The sequence below is a fragment of the Eublepharis macularius genome, chromosome 14, assembly GCF_028583425.1.
Source record: "Eublepharis macularius isolate TG4126 chromosome 14, MPM_Emac_v1.0, whole genome shotgun sequence".
Classification (NCBI taxonomy): domain Eukaryota; kingdom Metazoa; phylum Chordata; class Lepidosauria; order Squamata; family Eublepharidae; genus Eublepharis; species Eublepharis macularius.
Window position 1 is genome coordinate 36301952 of NC_072803.1, and position 20664 is coordinate 36322615.

General features: G+C 45.2%; 1 protein-coding gene across 1 annotated transcript; it reads left to right on the forward strand.

Moving 5' to 3' along the window:
- Positions 1 to 6663: 6663 nt before the first annotated feature.
- LOC129342395 (pulmonary surfactant-associated protein C-like) lies at positions 6664 to 13524 on the forward strand. Its single transcript, XM_054998127.1, has 6 exons — positions 6664 to 6781; positions 8738 to 9100; positions 10434 to 10568; positions 11670 to 11771; positions 11978 to 12101; positions 13260 to 13524. Exons 1-5 carry the CDS (start codon positions 6719 to 6721, stop codon positions 12095 to 12097), a joined length of 783 nt encoding a protein of 260 aa, XP_054854102.1. The 5' UTR covers positions 6664 to 6718; the 3' UTR covers positions 12098 to 12101; positions 13260 to 13524.
- The last annotated feature ends 7140 nt before the right edge of the window (positions 13525 to 20664 follow it).

A 20664-nucleotide genomic window follows, 5' to 3' on the forward strand; every position in this document is an offset into this window, starting at 1 on the left:
ATTTCCATAATTATCCATCCCTCCCAGATTGGTGCCTTGGTGTTTCAGTTTCCTACACTTTCATTATCTCCCAGCCAGGACTGAATTGATCTGACCAATAACACCATAATCTGAACGATAAACCAGTACTGGGGTGTGAAAAGACAGTAAACCCCATAGAGTGCCAGACCTCAGGCAAAACCTCCTCTCGGTTCCTCCCCAGCTGGTAGTACATTGGAAACCAAGAGAAAGCAGCCCTATTAAAGAACTGCTGCATACTCAGCCAGTGACATCAAAATTCCACACAAACATGAGGAACCAACCATTCACTTCAGCAGGGCTTATTTTCTGGGGGGAAAGGTGGTGGAACTCAGTGGGTTGCCCTCGGAGAAAATGGTCACGTGGCTGGTGGACCCACCCCCTGATCTCCAGACAGAGGGGAGTTGAGATTGCCCTCCGCGCTGCTCAGCGGCGCGGAGGGCAATCTCAACTCCCCTCTGTCTGGAGATCAGAGAGCAGGACCACCAGCCATGTGACCATTTTCAAGAGGTTCCAGAACTCCCTTCCCCTGCGTTCCAGCTGAAAAAAAACCCTGCACTTCAGTATAGCATTGTTACATATGCCCCACTTCCACAAGTGATGAGAAGTTCCAGGACCACTACCCAACCCTTTGGGTGATAGAAGAATAAGAGTGGTTTTGTGTAGTAGCTGCTTTATTGATAACTATACAAGCAGAGCACCCTGGGAGGCAAAGAGGGACTCCATCAGGGCAGTAGACCTGCCATGTTACATCAACTCCCCCCAAGCATGCACGCCCCTGCAGCTTCCCTTCAGACAGGAGGGGTCCAAGCTTTGATGGACACTAGAAAACCACCTCTGAACAATCTTTACTCATTGAACATTAAAATCCTTTTGTCACACCCAGAACGTGTGTCACAATAGTCCAAGTCTGTAGTGGCAGACCCCACAAGGAAGTTCATACACCAATCCGGAGTGTATCACTTAAGGCTAAAAGCATTGGCCTCTGTTATGACCCAAGCTTCCTCTGCAAACTAGTACAGCAAGTGAGCTGCCCAATCAGTATATTGTGGTGCACTCAACATGTTCTTTAGCAGCAAGACATTCCATGGACATCACAGACAGATTTTTTTTCCTTTGGAGACAGGGTTGTCAACAGACCTAGAGAAAAAATGTCCTGTCCCTTTCAATAGAGGCTAAATGGGATGCTATTTACCAGGTGGTATCATTTACCTCTATGCCATGAAAAGCTTTAATTGCCCTTTTCTACGTACATTTCTACATATTATTTGGAGACTCAGCAATGGAAACCTAAGTTATCTTTATATACAAACAGCACACAGTAGTGCGAGTCAACAGGGAATTGGCTATACAGCAGCTAGCACAGCTGCCTGCTCTATGTGAAACAGCAACAGCCTCTTCCCCGCTGTCTGCCCTAGCTGCCTTCTCCATTTCAGGAGCCTCTAGAAGCTTCCTTCTCCTTGCCCCTCAGACCCGAAACAGATGTGACGAATTACCTCAATTCAACCTGGGTTTCCTTGCCTCAAGGTTTGACGGGAAGTGTAGGCGTCCTTGCAGGTGCATCACTTCATTTCTCCTTCCCCTGCTTGCGTGGCCCAGAGCTACATAGCCGCACGTGCTCTGCCTTCCCCGCCCCATCGCACTGAGCATCACTTCATCTCCCCCCTCCCTCGTCTGGCCCAGTCCCCACAGTTCTGGGCTGCGCGGCTTCTGGTGGGGGTCTCCGGGTGCAGCTCTGTGGGGGCTGGGCCAGGCGAGGGGGGGAGATGAAGTGACGCTCAGTGCGATGTTGTTGTTGTTGTTTCAATTTATAAACCGCCCGTCTTCAGGGGCTCTGGGCAGTGCCAATGATGCAAAAAAAAATCAGTCACATTTCAAATTAGACAAAAGGTGTTCATAACACAGATCTGTGGGCATAAAGAGGAAAATTATATAAGTGTTTAAGAAGTACCAGGCTTAGGAACCCTACCATCCCGGAAGACTTCTGGAGGGCCTCTGAGAGGTATTACCTAGCAGCACGGGAGAAGGAGGCCTGACTGGTTCCCTTCTGGGAGAAGATAGAGAAAGAAGACTTGTGGAGGGAGCAGACAGCGAAGAATGTTCTGAAGGGAAGAGTGAGGGGGTGTCAGAGGAGAGGCTGCCTTCTAACCACAGAGAAATATGCTTATCTTGTGGAATAGATGGCCAGTATGAGTGGTTGAGAGCTTGGAGAGTTGCCACCTTCCAGAGAAGGACCCCCTCACCAGTTCTTACTGAAGGTTGGAGCAAAGAACTCCTAAAAAGAGGGAACAGCTGTACACATACCCCACATACAGTCACCAGCCATTTTCTATTCTGTTCTATATAAAGAGACAGCTTTTATGTGGTGCCCTGGATCTGGCTAGCCCACAGAAACCTGATTTTGGAAGCTAACAGTTCAGGAGAATCATGAGAAGCAGTAACGTATCAAAGTATCATGATGTTCTAACAAAATAATGTACTAATACAACAATTACAAAATAATTAACTTATTCTTATTTTATCTGTGCACAATTTACCATCAACATAACAGTACACGCAATCTTCCCACCTTTAGACCTATACATAAAGTGCTAGTGCATTCAATACAATTGATGAACAGTCATTTAACAACATTCAATATTGCTTTTATAAACAATTTCAGCATTCCTGAAACCATCCTATTCAACCACTAGTAGTAAGCCAGATGTCAGGTAATGCTCCTGAGGAAGGCTGCATGGTGAAATTGACGTTGGCTCTTTGACCATCTTTGACAAAGAACTGAAACGGGACCTATAGTGAACCGGTCAGCCCGTTAGATGGTTTCCTTTCCATCTTGCACACTTTGACCTACAATTGGCATTGATGGACTTTATGCACCTTATATCAAGAATTGTTTATAAAAGCAATATTGAATGTTGTTAAATGACTGTTCATCAATTGCATTGAAGGCACTAGCACTTTATGTATAGGTCTGAAGGTGGGAAGATTGCGTGTACTGTTATGTTGATGGTAAATTGTGCACAGATGAAATAAGAACAAGTTAATTATTTTGCAATTGTTGTATTAGTACTTTATTTCGTTAGAACATCACGATACTTTGATATATGATTTTGGAAGTTAAGCAGGGTTGGCCTTAATAGTAACTGTGCTTATATACCGTTCTTCTAGACAAATTAGTGCCCACTAAGAGCAGTAAACAAAATCAGTGTTATCATTATCCCCACAATTCAACTGAGAAGAGTGGCTTACCCAAGGCAACCTGCTGAGTTCATAGCAGTAGTGGGATCTGGATGGAAGGCCTCCAAGGAAGGCGATGGTTGCTAGGCAGAGGCAGGCAATGGCAAACCCCCTCTATTAGTCTCTTGCCTTGAAAACCCCAGCAGGGGTTGTCATAAATCAGCTGTCACTTGATGGCACTTTCTACCATCATCTTTTTTGTGGCAGCACTCACTGGTACAGGGTACTGGCACCTTAGGGGAGGCTCTCCCAATTCCTCAGGGGGAAATTGTTGGAAATCAGTGTAACCTTATATATGAGTACTGGTGCCTCTTTTTTTTACAACCCCCCCCTTAAAAAAAACCACTGTAAAGAGATAATATCGTATCTTCTCCTTTACCTTACCTCCATATGGAGCAAACATTCCATTCCATGTGTGTTGCTGTGCGAAAACAACTGTTAGCTGACATTTCTGGGTGCAGTTCATTTTGCTCTGTCCAGCATGTTCTTGGCACAGATGACAAAGGATTCTATTATGTGACTGAGGAAAACACAAGGACCCTCACCTGGATAAAAGACCTCTTTAAGAAACATTTGAAGCCTCAGGTCATAGCAGCCAAAGCAAAGAAAACCTTAGGCAAAAAAAAAGTACCATTAAGCTGACAAACACACTATCTAGAGAAGGACACACATCCACTCAAAATTGCAAAACAAATAAAACTTAGCACGTTATAGAAAGCAAATACTTCACCTCTCCTCAGGCCCTTGTGACGTGAAAAAATAGGCTCTTAAACCCTCAGAATTTCCACATTTTCTTCCACTTTAGACTTCTTCAAAGGGCAGGTTCAAGGGCACTGTAATGAAGTCAGGGCAGAGCAGGACTTTGGGTTGCCAATTCCCGGATGGGGGATTCCTGGAGGGTGGGTGGGGAGTAGGGTTGTGGAGGGGTTGGGTGGTCAGGGTATGTCAGAGAGTCCACCCTCCATAGTAGCAATTTCCTCCAGGCAAACTGATCTCTATTGTGTGGAGGTCTGTTGTAATTCTGGGAGATCTCTAGCTACCACCTGGAGACTGGCAACTGACTATACATAAAGATATCACCCAAATCTTTGTGTCATTAGAACAGTTCATGTCAGGAACAGCGGCCAGGCACCGCTTACCTCCATGAGACACTCCTGTATTTAACAGGAAGTTTAGTAAACTGGAAAACACAGGGCAAAGTTAAATGGGTGCAAATAACAAAAAATCTTATTCCAATGTTGAGGCCTAACTCACTCCTTTGGAACAGGACTGCCTGAGAAAGCAGCATGTGTGCAATTTGGGAATCACTGTACTGCAAAACTCCCATAAAGTAGAGTGCTGAAAAATGCAAGCAAAAAGCAAATATGTTAGGAGAAGCAATGAGAAACAGGACATCTTGTTCACAACTGGCTGCTGCTTTAATTAACAAGTGCTAGATTTGCTTGTGCCAATCAACCTTAAAAGTCAGTACAGAGAACTGTGTTGATAACTACTGATATCTGTGCAACTGAAATCTGTTGAAATGGGTCTCTAGGAATGCAGTGGCCATCAGTGAAGGCTAGCTTGCAAAGTGATTGCTACTCAGGATTGCCAATAGGTCTGGAGGAAAATGCCGTGCCCCTCTCATAGAGGCTTAATGAGATGTTATTTACTAGGTGATGTTATAGGGTTGCCAAGTGCCTATGTGCTCCTGGTAGAGTGGGGGACCTGGCACTTACTAGGTGTTGTTTTCTTGTGAGTGTGAAAAGCATGCACGTGCTCCTGGCATTGAGACAATGACATCACTTCCAGAAAGTGACACCATTGTGCCAGCAAGGGGCACGCTCCCACGCTTTGCACAAGGCCAATTCAGCCCATTTGGGGGCCAAAATTGGCCCCTGCAGAGTGTGGGAGCATGCTCGCCACCATCATAATGATGTCACTTGAGGAAGTGATGTCATCATGCCTGCCAGGGAGTGTGCCTGCTACTCACATGTTTGGAAGGTTCTTTGCCTCCCGAGCCCATTCCCTGTGCCTTTTCCCCCTTGCTGGCCAGGTAAGTGGTGGTGGGAGGCAGAGGCTGGGAGCGGAAAATACCTCTCCCCAACAGGGGAACTTCAATCCTATTTACCTCCCTGCCATGAAAAGTGTCAGCTGCCTGTTTTCACACATTAAGCCTATATTAAAGGGATAAACTCTCTTTCTCTAAGCCAGGTAGCAAATCTATAGCTACCACTTTGTTGATAACCACAATAACGAATTGCTGATAACTAATCACGGTGCAGCTGCCAGTTCCCCTGCCGTGTCTTTCTCACCCTCAGAGGTTCAGGAGGAGTTTCTCCCCATCAATTCTCAAAGTGAAATTAAGCTGCCTTTCTTCCATTATTCATGCAAAGAATCAAATGCTGAGAGAGGCCCAGGTTTAAATTGCTGCTCAGTCCTGAAGCTTCACCAGGAGGTTTTGGGAAATCACTCTCTCTTGGCTTACAACACAAGGATGTTATGCAAATAAAATACCCCTCTGAGTTCAAATCATTCTCCGTCAGCACCCTGGTGTGATGGAATCTTTGCAAATGTGAAACAATGAGCAGAACCACAAGTGACAAAAGGCACAGATTGGACACTTGTCTGCTTCCCTCAAGTTTTGATGGGAAATGTAGGCATCCTGGTCTCGCAGCTTCGCTCTCTGACTGCTGTCCAATGGACTTTTCAACTGTCACTTGTCCAACATTCCGCCAAGCTGCCTACATTCCCCATCAAAACTTGAGGGAAGCTGACAAGTGTCCAATCTGTGCCTTTTGTCACTTGTGGTTCTGCACAATGTCAGCATCATTGAAGATCTCTGTCTCTAAAGCCCCAGCACAAAATAAGTTCTGCTTAAAAGACTGGTGTCTGTGGCTTAAGGAGATGTCATTCTGTGTTGGATTTGGTCTCAGTGTTCAGCTAAGCTGTATTGAAAGATAACTGGGAATCATGAAGAACCAACTCCTTTCTGAATGAGACCACACCATGAGATCTACTAGCTTGAAGGTTCAGGAGAGGGAAATCATTTTCAAATGATTGTTTGAGACATTTCAAGTAAAACAGCTGGTAAAGGAGATGAAGCGAGGCCAGCATACTGTTGTCACAAGACCAAACCCATAGGTGTACTTTGGCTTCAGAAATGAACATTTACAGTTCTCTAAACAATGAGGCCATATCAGCAGAGGATACCTTAAGTACCCTTAGAAGGTACTTAAGGACAAGGCTGCAGGTGACCTCCTTGGTGCTCAAGAGCTGAAAAGGCATTGCATCAAGTTTTCAAATTATAATTTTTTTTAAAGAAAGCAAAGGTGAAAAACTGGCTCTCATCCAGCCTTCTTCTCAAAGGCTCTTAGTGGCAGGGACTCTACCCGTTTTACAAGGCCTCCAGGCTTCATATATATGACACACTTCATTCAGAGTGGGCTGGGAGCAGAAGCAGCACAGCAGAGGTGACGGAACGATGGAGAGAAGTGAGAAGATGGAAGTTGTCACTAAAGAGGCACTTCTCCACCCACCACCAATGGTGAGTCCCACCCCTCTGGGCACAATGCTTCTAATTAAGCCATGGATTTCAGCACCAATTTTAATATGTCAAAGCAATCTGAGTATCAGTGACCCTGAGAAAACAAAGACAACCTCCCTTAGAGTAAAGGCACAACAATCTTTGTCTTCCCAACAAGTATGGGTGATCTGGCTATACCCTTTGTCCCTCTGAGACACACACATCCCATGCAAGCAAAGACTGTAATGAATGACTCTGTGCAATTTACCGTAAAGAGTTTTCAGTGTTTCTTTGGATATACGGGGGCTTGTTTCAAGGAACTCAGGCCCAGTAGGGTGCCTTCCAAATGCAAAGTTCTAATCTAGCCTGTTGGGGAAAGCTAGTAGAAAAAAAGTCAATGCTAGCATTCCTAGATCCTTCTTGTCAATTGTCATTTTGTCATCTGAGAAACTGACATGTTATAATCAATTGCCTTTGAGCAAAAACCTTTAGAATGTCAGGAAGTGTTGGGACTTCTGATTATGATGACTATGAGCAGAACCACAAGTGACAAAAGGCACAGATTGGACACTTGTCTGCTTCCCTCAAGTTTTGATGGGAAATGTAGGCAGCTTGGCAGAATGTTGGACAAGTGACAGTTGAAAAGTCCATTGGACAGCAGTCAGAGAGCGAAGCTGCAAGACCAGGATGCCTACATTTCCCATCAAAACTTGAGGGAAGCAGACAAGTGTCCAATCTGTGCCTTTTGTCACTTGTGGTTCTGCTCTGAGATTCTTCTGGAGTCCTGCTTGCCACAGCCGATGAGGAAGGGGGTAGATGAGATCATTTATTTGCATTGATGTTTTCAGCTCAATATTTTATAGGAACAATTGTTCCTTATTGTTACCTGCCATGAGTGTTTGCAAAGGGATAAACTGCAAGACCCTTGGTCTCAACAGGTAGGTCAGTGCAGCGTATTCTCCAGTATTTCATAGATGCAAATAGAGATATGTTTATAATCCTGTTCCAAAGAACACTTTGCATGCTCCTGCATTACATATTGGGGAAAGTTCTTTGCCGCCTGTTCTTTGCTGTATTCATTTACTCTGCAATAGCCCTATCCTCAATTGGCTTAAAAATCAAGCTAGGGATGGGTCTTTTGATTATAAACATACCAGAAAGACAAAATTGTTCTACAATATCCAGCAACTATAATATGTGGAACAGTAGGATGTGAACTGCTTGGAGACGTAGATGTGCCATAGAGATAACTTGCATGTATTTCCCATTCTGAATTACATGCTAGAAACTACAACACTAACTAGCTAAAATCTCAATAAATATAAGATCAGTGAATTTCCATGGACAGGGACATGATAATAGTTTTCCTAGTAAAGAATCCTACCATGGTTCCAGAACCAAATCATGGCATGTTGTACTAGCAAGGCCATGGGAATCTTCTAGAGGAGGAGGGAAAGAAATAAGGCTGGGGAGAGGACTAGAAAAATCACATCTCAGACAGTTGGTCCCATACTGCAGGCTGGGTGGTACGGAGAATGGAAAAGGGAAGGCGCCTGGAGCCATATGTCTGAAGAATAGCGTTATTTGAGAAGTATTTAAAAATCTGGGAGAATCCAACCATCCTCTAAATAATCTTCCTCCAACTTAAGTGTCTCTTACTCCAACGGAAGAGACACTTAACTTGGAGGAAGACTCCTTAGACTAGAAGAGGAAACTTGGGCCAAAAGGAAAGGTGAGGTACCAATATTTTAATGAATGAATGAATGAATGAATGAATGAATGAATGAATGAATGAATGAATGAATGAATGAATGAATGAATGAATGAATGAATGAACCTTGCTCAGCGGAGTGGTAGGAAGGAGTAGGATCCACCCTGTTGTGTACTTAGCCAGTGTCTCCCAACGGGGGCATTCCCTTCTCTCCTCCCTTGCACATGTCAGAAATGACCCTGCCCTCTGATGTCCCCCTTCCATAGCACCACCACGCCCTGGATCTGGGCTGCTGCCCCTGCTGCGACTGCTGCGACTGTTGCTCCTTGCCTGACTGTTGCTCCTGCCCCAGCTGCAGAAGCTGCCCTGGCTGCTGTGGTTGCCCCAGCTGCAGCAGCTGTCCCAGCTGCTGCTGCTGCCCCAGCTGCTGCTGTCCCCCCAGTTGCAGCTGCTGCTGCCGGCTCTGCTGCTGCCTCCCAAACCTTCTGTGCAAGCTGCCCAAGTGCCCCAGCTGCCCTGTGCACATCAAGAGGCTCTTGATCGTCGTGGTTATTGTTGTCCTCATCGTGGTGATCATCGTGGGTGCTCTTCTGATGGGACTGTTCATCACCCAGACACACACTGAGACGGTGAGTGGAGGGTTAAGTAAGTGGACATTGGTGAGGGGGGGGGAGACATTCAGTGGGATAATAATTTGTTTTCATTTGGTGTACTTGGCTGCAGGGCTGCATTTTATTGCCCAGTAGTGCAATATCTGCCCAGGCACCTGCAATTTTTGTCTTCCATGGGTTGTATAGAGCATTCTTGTAGTAATAAGGCATGAATTTCAGAGAAGATTTGAGTTACAAAGGGCAAGGGACAACAACAAACATCTTAGCAATAGATAAAGAGCACCAAAAGAAAAAAATATCAGAAGTAAACTCCTTGGCCTCCTTCTCACTATAATGGTCAAGCTGAGTCTTTCCTGGGACGATTGCATGTGGGGGTCTCACAAATACAAACAAAAATGCTCTCCTCCTAGAAAACTAGCTATCCAGGAGGATGACATAATGGTTTTCTTCTCTCTAACATGACGATTTTCTCTGTGCAGGAATTCCTTTTCTTTTTGGAATGAAGGGACATTCGGTCATGTGAGGCCACACTCTGCAGTGGTATGGCCCAGACACAGCTGCGTATAGAGGCTGGAGTGCAAGACTAGGATTTGGGAAACCCAGGTTCAGCTCTCTACTTTGCCATACAATTCACTAGAGCATCTTGGACCTATCACATTTTGCAAGCGAACCTACCTCACAGAGTTGTTTGGAGGATAAAATGGGGGGAAAGAAGCATACACACTGCTCTGAGATTTGATAAATCGAACTGACGCAATGCTGAACCAGTCTTCCAAAGTCACAGCTTCAAGAGTTACACAATGGGCCGTTTTCACACGGCTTACCAGCCTCTGGAACGTTGCGCAAATCTCCCGGCAGACAGCGTCTTCTCATGCAAAATCGTGCCAGGAAGACACTGTCTGCCAGGCGTTTTGCGCAACATTCTGGAGGCCAGTAAGCTGTGTGAAAATGGCCTAAGTGCCACTGGAGCATAATGGAGAGCTAGAAAGTTTTCCATTCATATCTCTCCTGTATACTTTATGTAGTAGCCTTTGCCAAACCACACACACTCAGTTTCAGATTCCCATACTGGGACAATACTGACCTATCTTACAGGACTGTTGTACTGAGATTATGAATATATAAGCAGAAGCAAAATACTAATGGTTTTATTAGCTACAATCAGTTCACCAAACTATCTGGGTTTATGGGGCAGATTTGAGCCCTTTCACCTTTCTTTTTAGACATTCAATACAACTTAAAGCCTCAAGAGCTGGCAGCTTCCCAGCTGGAATGGGGAGCCTGTAGACTACGGGAGGGGGATGAAAAACAAGTATTCTCACAGTGGTGTGTCCCTGTTCTCCGAACTTAGGTTTTGCAAATGACCATTGAAGGGCTGGAAGGGAGACAGTCACAGCTGAACCTCTCCATGGATGAAGAAGTGGCCACGTTCCACGTGGAAGATGGAATCAATGACCCAGCCACAGTAATTTATTACTTTGGCAAGGTGAGCATGAGAGGAAAAGGCAACTGAGGAAGCAAGAGAAGGGCTTTGGTCATTCAGGCTGCGACATGACACAATTGTCACTTTTATTGTGCATGGAGAGTGTGCATATGCAATCACACAAATGATGACAATTCCGAACATGTACTGGCCAGTTTAGTTCACACCATCCGTTCTCCCCTTGGTTGTTACCCAATTGCATGGAGCAGAACTGAAACAAAATATCTATAACTCCCCAAAATTAGCCAAAATGTCCAGGTTCCTCTCTCAAATTACCAATACGAAATGTTATCACAAAACGTTATGTATGATAATTGAGAACTCTTCAATATTAATACAGTAAAATACATTTTTAAACAAAAATGTGATACTTCAGTGTTGTCAGCCTCTTGATTATTTTTGCAGGCTTCAGAAACACAATCTTTGCACCTGGTGGCTGTGTCAGACAGCTCTCAAAAGCAGAAACTGAAACAAATACCATAGGATCTCAAACGCAGATGATTTTTTGTTAAATACTGTAGCATTGGAGATAACATCTGGAGAATTCAAAGCTGGCAGGGCCTGCGGTCCAAAGGCAGGAAGGGAAGGCTGGTGGTTCTGGAAGGAATTCCACATTGGCCTGCCTTGAGCCATGATGACTAGCTCCGATTGAGATTCACTGGTCACAGGAGGCCAGATGGGACCTGCTGCACCCTTGGTTCATCTGAGCACCCTCTGGCCATCTCCAGTGGGAGCGCTTCAGTGTCGTCAGAGTTAAGGCCAGTAGTTCCTTCTGCTTGCAGTCTGTTCTGGTGGCACTGAGGTGCCTGGACCCTGCTGCCAGGGCCCTGCCCTGCTTCCAGACCTCAGTGTTTTAAAAAAATGCACAGAGGGAAGCGAGACACCACCTTCATTTCAGCTCTGCTGTGGAGGAATTTTACAGTGTGAAATGGCCTAGCGTTACTAGATTTCACACAAAATGCAAAAATTGAGCCACTCTCCTTTTAATGCATTTCCAAGTCATCTAGAGTCATACCCTCACCTAATTATTGGCACCTGACAATTGCATAGCACTAACTGAATCATAGTCGTTTGAATGAAAGCGTGTGCTCTATCTTCAAACAGCAACTGATTGGTTACAAATCCTGGAATAGGAAAGCCTGCTTCGTCACCGCAATGGACAAGGGGAACGTCCAAGGCCTAGATACTATTCTTAAAAAATTCCAGGTAAGAGCAGGAAGAGAGGCTGTACTACAGGACAATCTTGTGAGATGGTGGCATCTATGCAGAAAACTGGGTGGGTTTGCAAATGGGGAGAGGATGCCATCTGATCTGTAGGAAGTTAGTTGCCAGACAAGCACACGTCATGGCTGAAGCAACTCTTCTCATGAAGAATGGTAGATTGTTTCCATTTCTGTTGTTTTCTTTTCTAGACCAAGCTTCCTATGCAGAGGGAGGAAGAGGGAACATTCCTTCTGACCCCAGCTGATCACTCCATCCTGGGTGCCACAATTAACATCCTCTGTAGCCATGTCCCCATTTTCTGGGTCTAACCAGGCGAGTAAACAGAGACGTTTAGTGTGGATTGGGTATCAAATGTACCTAGAAACCAGGGTGTCATCACTCTATGCAATAACACCTTCCAGACATGTGTACACACTCCATATGTCCACCTAAATCACTTAGACTTGTCAGTTGCCTCTCTGAAAGCAGATACTTGCCTTACCTCATCCACCCTAAAATGCTGAAGGATAAATCTTGGGCTTGTTCACTGAGCTGTTTATTCCCCACTGAGTCAGAGGCTGAAGAACATGGTAGTCACCCTTCCCATCCCAAGGGCTCTGCAGCATTTAACTCATGGATAAGTGACTCTCAGAAACAGCACGCATGTCTCTCCTGCACCAGGAATGGTTGCGGCTGCTTCCTGGGTGGAGCCATTTGGGGGAGCAGACAGCACTTGCTGTGTCAAAAAAAGCAGCTTGCCAGAGGAATCCCAGGGGCAGGGAAGGGCTTCACTGCAACTAGAAAGCTGCCAGTTGACTCTCACTGCCATGACCCCACACCTGCCAATGCTGAGAATACCAGAGGAGTGAGCTAGGAGGCCTGACTAGCCCTATCTGTTGGGGCTGCAGGTCTCAGTGTTTGGCCTGAAATTTCAGGGTTGTAGTTTCGTCTCAGGGTCTTTGGACAGATACTAACGTTTCACAATGAAAGGCCTGAATCAAAGGAATGAGCTGTTTTCTGGCTGGCACAAGGAGAGACTTTTTCTACCTTATTCCTGTCTCTTAAACTCCAAGGCACTGGCTAGAGACAGGCTCCTCCCTGACCAAACCAGCACCATCCTTTACCTTCACCAAGTGCTACCAGACTCTGCCTCCATGCTGCCAGAGTGTACCTCCTAATCAGACAGGCATCACATCACCCTCCAGGCTTTGCCTTCTGTATCTTTGCTGCTTCGGGCCCCATGAGGAGAAAGGCAAGATATAAATGAAGTAAATCATCACTATCATCTTTGGATCTGAGCCAACAGAGATATCAGAACACTTGCAGCTACATGCAGTTATCTAGAAGACACTCCATGCCCATAATATCTAGACTCACAATATTCTCTACCGCATTCAAGTGGAGGACCAGCCAGCAAACTTCAGTCTAATTATGTAAAGATGAGTTCCCTCCTTCTCAAGATCTTATCTTGTTTCTCTTTCTACCTTGCAGGTTCACATGAAAGAACTAAGCCTTGGAATTGCTCCAACATGGAACAAGAATGCCTCTGAGCAGCTGCTGAAGACTTCATGGGTTTTGTTTCTGGACCTATTACACAAATAGCATTATGGTGGTCTTGCATTTGGGCTCAGTTCAGCGTACTGAGACTGGCTTTGGGTGTTAGCAATGATCTGCAGATACCGGAAATTTGCACAAGCTGTATTTCCTCATAGCATTAATGCCTGAAGTCAGACTCATAAAAGAAATCTTCAGTGGGGCCATGTCTGAGACTGGAAATGGTCTGGGTCTACAATACTGGGTGATGTATTTGGGGTCCCTCTCAATATATGGACCTTTTCCTGTCTGGCTTTCCCCTCCCCCTTGCAAATAAGAACTGCCCTGATCGAACTGCTACTCAGGCAGCTCTACTTTCTCCCGCCATTAGGGCCAAACTAGACATTACAGCATCCATGGGTCAATCCGGCCATTTAAAAATGTCATGGTGGGACCAAGTGATCTTGTCTCCCCACCCCGCGTGCCTTTTCAAGTATCAAAACAGCCTCTGTCTGTGGTTCTGTGGGTGCTGTACTGATAAGCTTGTCCCTTCGTGGCAACCACTTCTGCCGCTTTGAGGTGGCTGCCTGTGTAGGGCCTTGTTATAAAGACTTCTAACTGTACATGAAAAATGGGAGGGCAGAAGCCAAAAAAAAAAAAAAGGAGTAAATTCTGCCTACCCCATTTCCCCATGTTATCATCATGCCTGAATGGACTACAGTGAAATATGAAAGTGCTTAAATAAATAAATTATAGAGGCTTCTTTACACTAACTCAGAGTGGCAGCAGCATAGTACCAGAGGGGGGTAGATAATAGACTGAGAAATGGAATCCTTTGAAAGAGGGTTGCGCCTTGTGCTGACATAGCCTCCTGGTGGGCCACATGTTTGAGAAACAGCTAGCACCAGCTGGAAGAGATGGGTGTCCTTTGTCCTAGTTTTCCCAGTGATAGTAAGCCTGAAATTAGTTTACCTGAAAACTGCATGCTGAAGGCCTAGATGCTGCTGGTTCACGTATAAAAATTCGTTCCCTGTCAAAGACTAGCACGGCAGGGAGTGGACTAGTTTAGAACGCCTTTTTTCCTGATATACTAGAGCTGTTTTCACACTACTAACCTGCTTCCATAACATTGCGAAACGTCAAGCAAAAACCGCAGAAGATAGCATCTTCTTGCGAGTTTTGCACAATGTCACGCAAAACTCTCGCGAGAAGACGCTATCTTCCGCGTTTTTTGTGCGTCATTTCGCAACGTTACGGAAGCAGGTTAGTAGTGAGAAAATGGCCTCGCTTTTTAAGTTCAGGAGGCAGGCTGTAAAAACAAACAGCAGAATAGGAATAAACTATGCAGGCCAGAAGAAGAAGTACAGACTAGCCAAGAACCGTAGCCTTAGCTTTGAATTCGGCCCAGAAAAGAGGATTAGAGATGCTGCAAATAAATAATAGCCCAGTAGAAAGAGAAGTCGGCTGGCTGCCCCAACTTGGTTTAAAATGGGTGTTTGAACAAAAGCTGGAAAAAATATTTAGGAAATTCTTAATTTTGAATGCATTTTTTTAAATGTAAAGATTGGGCTTCAAACCTGCGCGCTCTTGGCATGTGTATACAGAAGCAAATGCCATTATACTCAATGGGACTTACTCCCAGGCAAATAGCATAGATTAGAATCACAGCCTATAATCATTAACGTTCTCTTGATGCCTTTTTTTTTTTGCTGTTGCCAAATGCTGTAAAGCTGTAAACCGTCAAACACTTCTCAGAACGCCACTGCCAAACGCACAGCAATAATTGCCACGGCATGTCACTTGGCAAACACCAAGCATGTTACCTATTGAATATTGTCAAATCAATTTAGCCAAATATCAAGATGAAATCGGATCAAGTGTCAAATTAAAATAGATAGATCATATATTCTGCCACTTTATCTCTGCTTCATGCTCTTCTCTCTCCCCTCTCTTTGTTGTCTTCCCTATGTAAAAATTTAGAGCATAAGCTCTGTGGGGCAGGCGTCTGTTGCCTGGCATCCACTGTGCACATTGATAACAATAATAAACAAGTCAATAATGATGTAAATGACATATTCACTAAATATTAAAATATGCTGCAAATATTTAACACCGAAATTGGTTAAACATTATTTTGTTTCTGATGTGTTCCGACCTTTGGTTTCTGAACAACCCTTACCTCATGTCCTGCAGCAGAAAGAAGAAAAACCATAATGCTCCCCCCCATCAAATAATAAAAAAAAAGAATGGAAAGTATAACAAACTGTCTAGCAAAACAAGTTAGAATTACCCAGTAACAACTTAATCCCCACTCCTAAACTAAGACAATATTTAAGTAACTTCAGAAGGTGCCCAGACTCATAGGCTTAGATCCCATGTTCTGTGCATGTAAGACAGTGGCCATTTCCACACGGCTTACCTTTTGCTGGGATGCAGCGTGTTCTCGCGCGAAATCATGCCAGGAAGACGCTGTTATCGTGCAATTTCATGCGAGATCTCGCTGTTATCGTGCAATTTCGTGCGAGATCACACTGCATCCCGGCAAAAGGTAAGCTGTGTGGAAACGGCCAGTATTTACTAGGAACTGGGAAGCATGCTTCCTTGTGATGCTAGCACTTCAGTTTGGACAAGATCATTTAGCAGCAGGAATACCCAAAATGGTGCCCGTGGGCACAATTGAACCCGCTGACACCTTTCCTGGTGCACACCAAGTGTTTTTTATAAAGTGGGTGGTGCCAGGTGGCGTTTTTGCCAAGCATGGTTTTTGTTTGTCCATTGGAGACTTGATTGGGTGCACAGATTTTTAAAAACATTGCTTTGGACGAAGTTGCTTCCATAGCACAAGGATCTTCACTTTGTGACTGAAGGTAAGTTGCAGCAGGCATTTTGTGGCTGGCTCCATCTCCTGCAGTAGCCATTTTGTGGCTGTACCCACCGCCCATGTCACAATTCCAAATGTGCCTGCAGGCTTGAAAATGTTGGGGACCCCTGACGTAGCATGTACAGAAGTTGTTCTTGAAATCCTAGCCAGACTTTGGCTAATCTCTAACGGAAGGGCAATCCAGTGTTGTGGAGTCTTCCATGAGAACATATAGAGACCCATGGCTCTCAGCACAGATAAACTGTATTCAGGCGATACAGTTTTCTGGCACCTTTAAAGACGCAGAATGTTTTTCCAGCATAAATTTTTGTGAACCAGAGCTCACTTCTTCAGGTGCCTCACTATACAGTCACTTTACAAAGGGGGTGGAGAGAACAGCAAGCTTGAGAATTCATGAAATGCAGGAATTACAGAATGAAATGTAATTCTGTAAAATTTAAATCTAATCAAGAAAAGTACAAAGACCATTCACTTGTTTTGCTAAACAAGCCAACGAGGTATTTGCATTATTTATAGTCTGCCTTTCTCACTGAGACTCAAGGCTGAGTATGCAATGTAATGCCATCAGTTGCTGGGACAATCAATAAACAATACAATAGGTATCAGTAATGACTCGATGCTTGCACCTTTACCTTAGGTTTGGAAGAATGCAGAAATCGGAAAACAAACAGAAATCTGAGCTGTGACAAAATATAAGCAATTTAACATGACATCTTAAACAATGCAAGAACAGAAATAGGATGCAGCCCAAAAAAGTGTGCGCTGGAATAAAATTTTGTTAGCCTTTAAGGTGCCACTAGACTCCTTTTTATTTTTGCTTCTACTGACACAGCCACTCTTCTGAAATTATTTCCAAGAGGGTTAAATCACCTGATGTTAAAGACTATGGTATATCACAAGCAAGGGGTCAATCGCAAGAGAACGCTTATCCATTTTTCAGATTGAAATTTTCTCATTTGTCTGCCAAAGTATTCTGGCTGAATTTGCAAAAGACTCTAGATCAAGTTCAAGAGCACATGCTCCAAGTGGGGCAATGACCAGCAATTTTAGCCTCTTTGTTGCCCTTCTTGAACTGATTAACGTGCTCTAGAGCAAAACTACCATTGACTTGTTCTTGTAAGCGAGCATGGCTGAAGAAAATGGGTAGCAATGAGCAAGTTCTTTTCATTAGGACTTGCAGGGCATTCTGGAATACAATTTGAAACCCACTTCTTTGAAGATACGCAGGCTCAAGGACCGTGAACTTTGCTCCCCTTGTGATCTGGGCATTGGTCAGCACGGGTCCTAAGCAGGAGAGAACGATGGGAATCCTCCTTTGCTCTGCATGGTATGTGCATCAAGTTCTTCATTTTTTTAAAAAAAACACACTATTTTAAATTAATTGGCCTGAACAAAGTTGCTCTGTGTTAAAGTGGGTGAAGATCGGGGCTGGATTTTACCTGCAAAAGCCTTCAGTTCACCTTCATTACTGATTGTTGATCCTGCCAAGATTGTCAAGGGAACAGAACAAGAGGCAGCAAAGAAAGACTGTTGCATTCTGACACATTTATTGCAGGTTCCAGAGCCAAGGGGCTCGTTTCATTATTCTTTCATAACCCAACCACTAGTTTCCTTAAAACAGCAAAACTAAGCATTTTACAGTACAGCCATCCTGCCCTGCTCCAAAAAAAGCAGTTTTAAAAATAAATTTCCAAGCATTAAATCTCCATTTGAGATCACTCAAGGCCGGCCTGCGAGGTATACCCAGGTCTCTGGTTGTTGGAGGGGATCCAAGCCACTCTGTTATTGTTATTTTTAAACAAATGTCTGGTGTTACCCAAAACCCAGGCAAAATGTACTGTTATGCCCCTGAGTCAGCAGCTACGCATGCAGTTCCTTTCACTAAAAGCCCCATCCAGCTACCAACGCTGCAGATTTGTCACCAGACTGAGGATAGCACCAAGCACCCCATGGGTGGGCATGCAGGGGAGGAACTGGATACAGCCCCTCACCTCTACGATTGTCAAGAAGCAGTTTTTCAAATCCCTGGTGCAGAATGAGATGACAATCTGCACTTGAAGTTTCCTTTTCTGCACATACCTGTGCCCTGATGGTAAAAGGCTGCCCTCCCTCTCTTCCATTAGCAGACCGTATAATCAGGTTGCTATCTAGGACAGAGACTTCCACATTTGACAGAGCCACAGAGATCGTGGCCCTAACTTGACGCTTTACCCATCTTGATCCGGGCATGAGTTGGGGACTGGATGACCTTAATGCTCAGGACATGGGAAGGTGTGCAGGCATGATGGAGGTGGAATATTGCAATCGTCTCATTTCTGGGCCACCTAGTAGAGATGGGAAGGACAAGGATGGAGAGAGTGTGACTTGCCTAAGGCCCCTGGGTGAGTTCAGGATAGAAGCAAAATGTGAGCAGGGGACTTCCTGATACATGGTTCGTTGACATCAACAGATTAAGAAGTGCTTAACTCTGTTGGGGATTGCACAGTCTTTTGCCCACTGTTCAGCATGAGCTCTAAGTCTCACAAATCCCTTGCAGGTAGCCTCAACTCTATAGCCCCCCCCCCCAACTCCTTCCTTCTGCAGTGACAGGCATGATCACCACCAATGATACTCCATTCCCTCTCTGGTCATACTCCTTGAATGTTAGCATAACGAGGAACCTCTGAGCACGTATCTTCCTCTCAGAGCTGCACTCTGTCCCTCCACACTTCGAACTGAGTCTGGAGTCTATGGCACTGCCTTATACAGAGTCCGAGCCCTGTGTTAGAGATGACAGGGACTGAACTCGGGACCTTACGCATGCCACCCCTATGTTCTGCTACTCAGCTGTGGTTTTCTACCAGAGCAGGTGATGGAGCTTTAGGATTGCAATCTTGGAATTACAACTGATCTCCAGACTACAGAGATCAGTTCTCTTGGAGGAAGTGGCAACTTCAGAGAATGGAGTCCGTGGCATCACTTCTCTGTTGTGCTCCCTCCCCTCTTCGAACTCTGCCTTTCCCAGGCATTTTCCAAGCAAGAGTTGGCAACTCTGTGGAGCATTTCATTTGGGCCTGAGTCCCAGGTAGAGTTGCCAGCCTCCAGTTGGTGGCTGGAGAGCTCCCAGAATTACAACTGATCTCCAGGCCACAGAGATCAGTTCATTCACCTGGAAAAAATGGCTGCTTTGGGGGGTGGACTTGATGGAATTGTACCATGCTGAGGTCCCTTCCCTCCCCAAACCCTGCCATCTCCAGGTTTCACCCTGCAAATCTCCAAGAATTTCCTAACTTGGAGATGACAACCCTAGTCCCAGGACCTCTCCTTTTGAGAATTAAGTATAGTCCTTTTTCCCCCTTGACAGTATTCTGAGAGTGTTATATTCTTTTCTTCAAAGTTAATAATAATCTTCCCATAGCACTGTAAAGTATATGCTGGAACTCCTAACCTGACTGTGTCTGTTTACTTCCTCCACTGGTAAACACCTCAGAGGAAGTGATCATCAGCCCTCACAGCAAACCAGAACAAAACAAAACATTCTCGCTACAACGATTGGTGGGGCTCAGCCTTTAGCTCTGGAACACAATGTAAATGACTCCCCACACTACTGGAGAGAAGGTCAGGAGAATCATGAAGTGAGCTTCCTTAGGAGCTTTACTATACAGCTCTTCTTCTGCCAGGGGGTTCGACCAGTTGGGGTTCTGGAATCCAGGCTGGGTCATTTGCTTCCCTCCTGACCAGCTCTGTCCTCCTCGGGAATAGCGAGACCTCCCAAGAGAACTCAGGCCGTAGCCCACTGCTGCCCCTGCGGCGGCTGCTCCTGCCAGCTTTCCGCCACGGCTGGAGCTCTGCCCAGTGTTGCTGCTCTTTGGCAGGGAGTGGAAGCTCCCACGAGATGACCCTCCACTTTTGCTGCTGCTGCCACCACCACCTCTTCCTCCTCCTCTACGGCAAATGGCAGCATCACTGAAAAGAGCAACCAGGAGCATTACTATCCAACACCAGGTGCTCCACGTTCTTCTCATTGCGCCTCACCTGGAATAGAAATGGAGGATGGAGAACATGGGCAGGATTAAGGATGCATGAACCTGAATATTCCAAATGCAGCTCACCAGAGTAAGTCGAAAAGGCACAGTGCACTGAGTCATATCCTCGCCCCCCCCCCAATCCATCCACATGTTTATTGCTTATTGGCTTATTTTCCATAAAAATTTATCCTGCTCATAGCAGAGTGTGGGGATTCACTTTTCCGCAGGTGTAGCCAGGGTTCCCAATCTCCAGGTGGGCCTGGAGTTCTCCCAGAACTGAACCTGATCTCCAGTTTAGAGAAATGAGTTCCTTAGAGAAAATGGTGGCATGACATCTCGCTGAGCTTCACTTTCACCCTCATCACCACCCCAAAATCAGGAATTTGTCAAGCAGGAATTGGCTACGTGAGACCTCCTCCCACCCGCACTTCTGAGATTTCTCAGGCTTTTCAAACTATCTCTGCAAGCACAGAAA

Coding starts and splice junctions, on each gene's coding strand:
- LOC129342395 (XM_054998127.1), top strand. CDS start 6,719: ATGGAGAGAAGTGAGAAGATGGAAGTTGTCACTAAAGAGGCACTTCTC. Junction 10,569..11,669: donor TAATTTATTACTTTGGCAAG/GTGAGCATGAGA, acceptor ATCTTCAAACAG/CAACTGATTGGTTACAAATC. Junction 11,772..11,977: donor CTATTCTTAAAAAATTCCAG/GTAAGAGCAGGA, acceptor TTTCTTTTCTAG/ACCAAGCTTCCTATGCAGAG.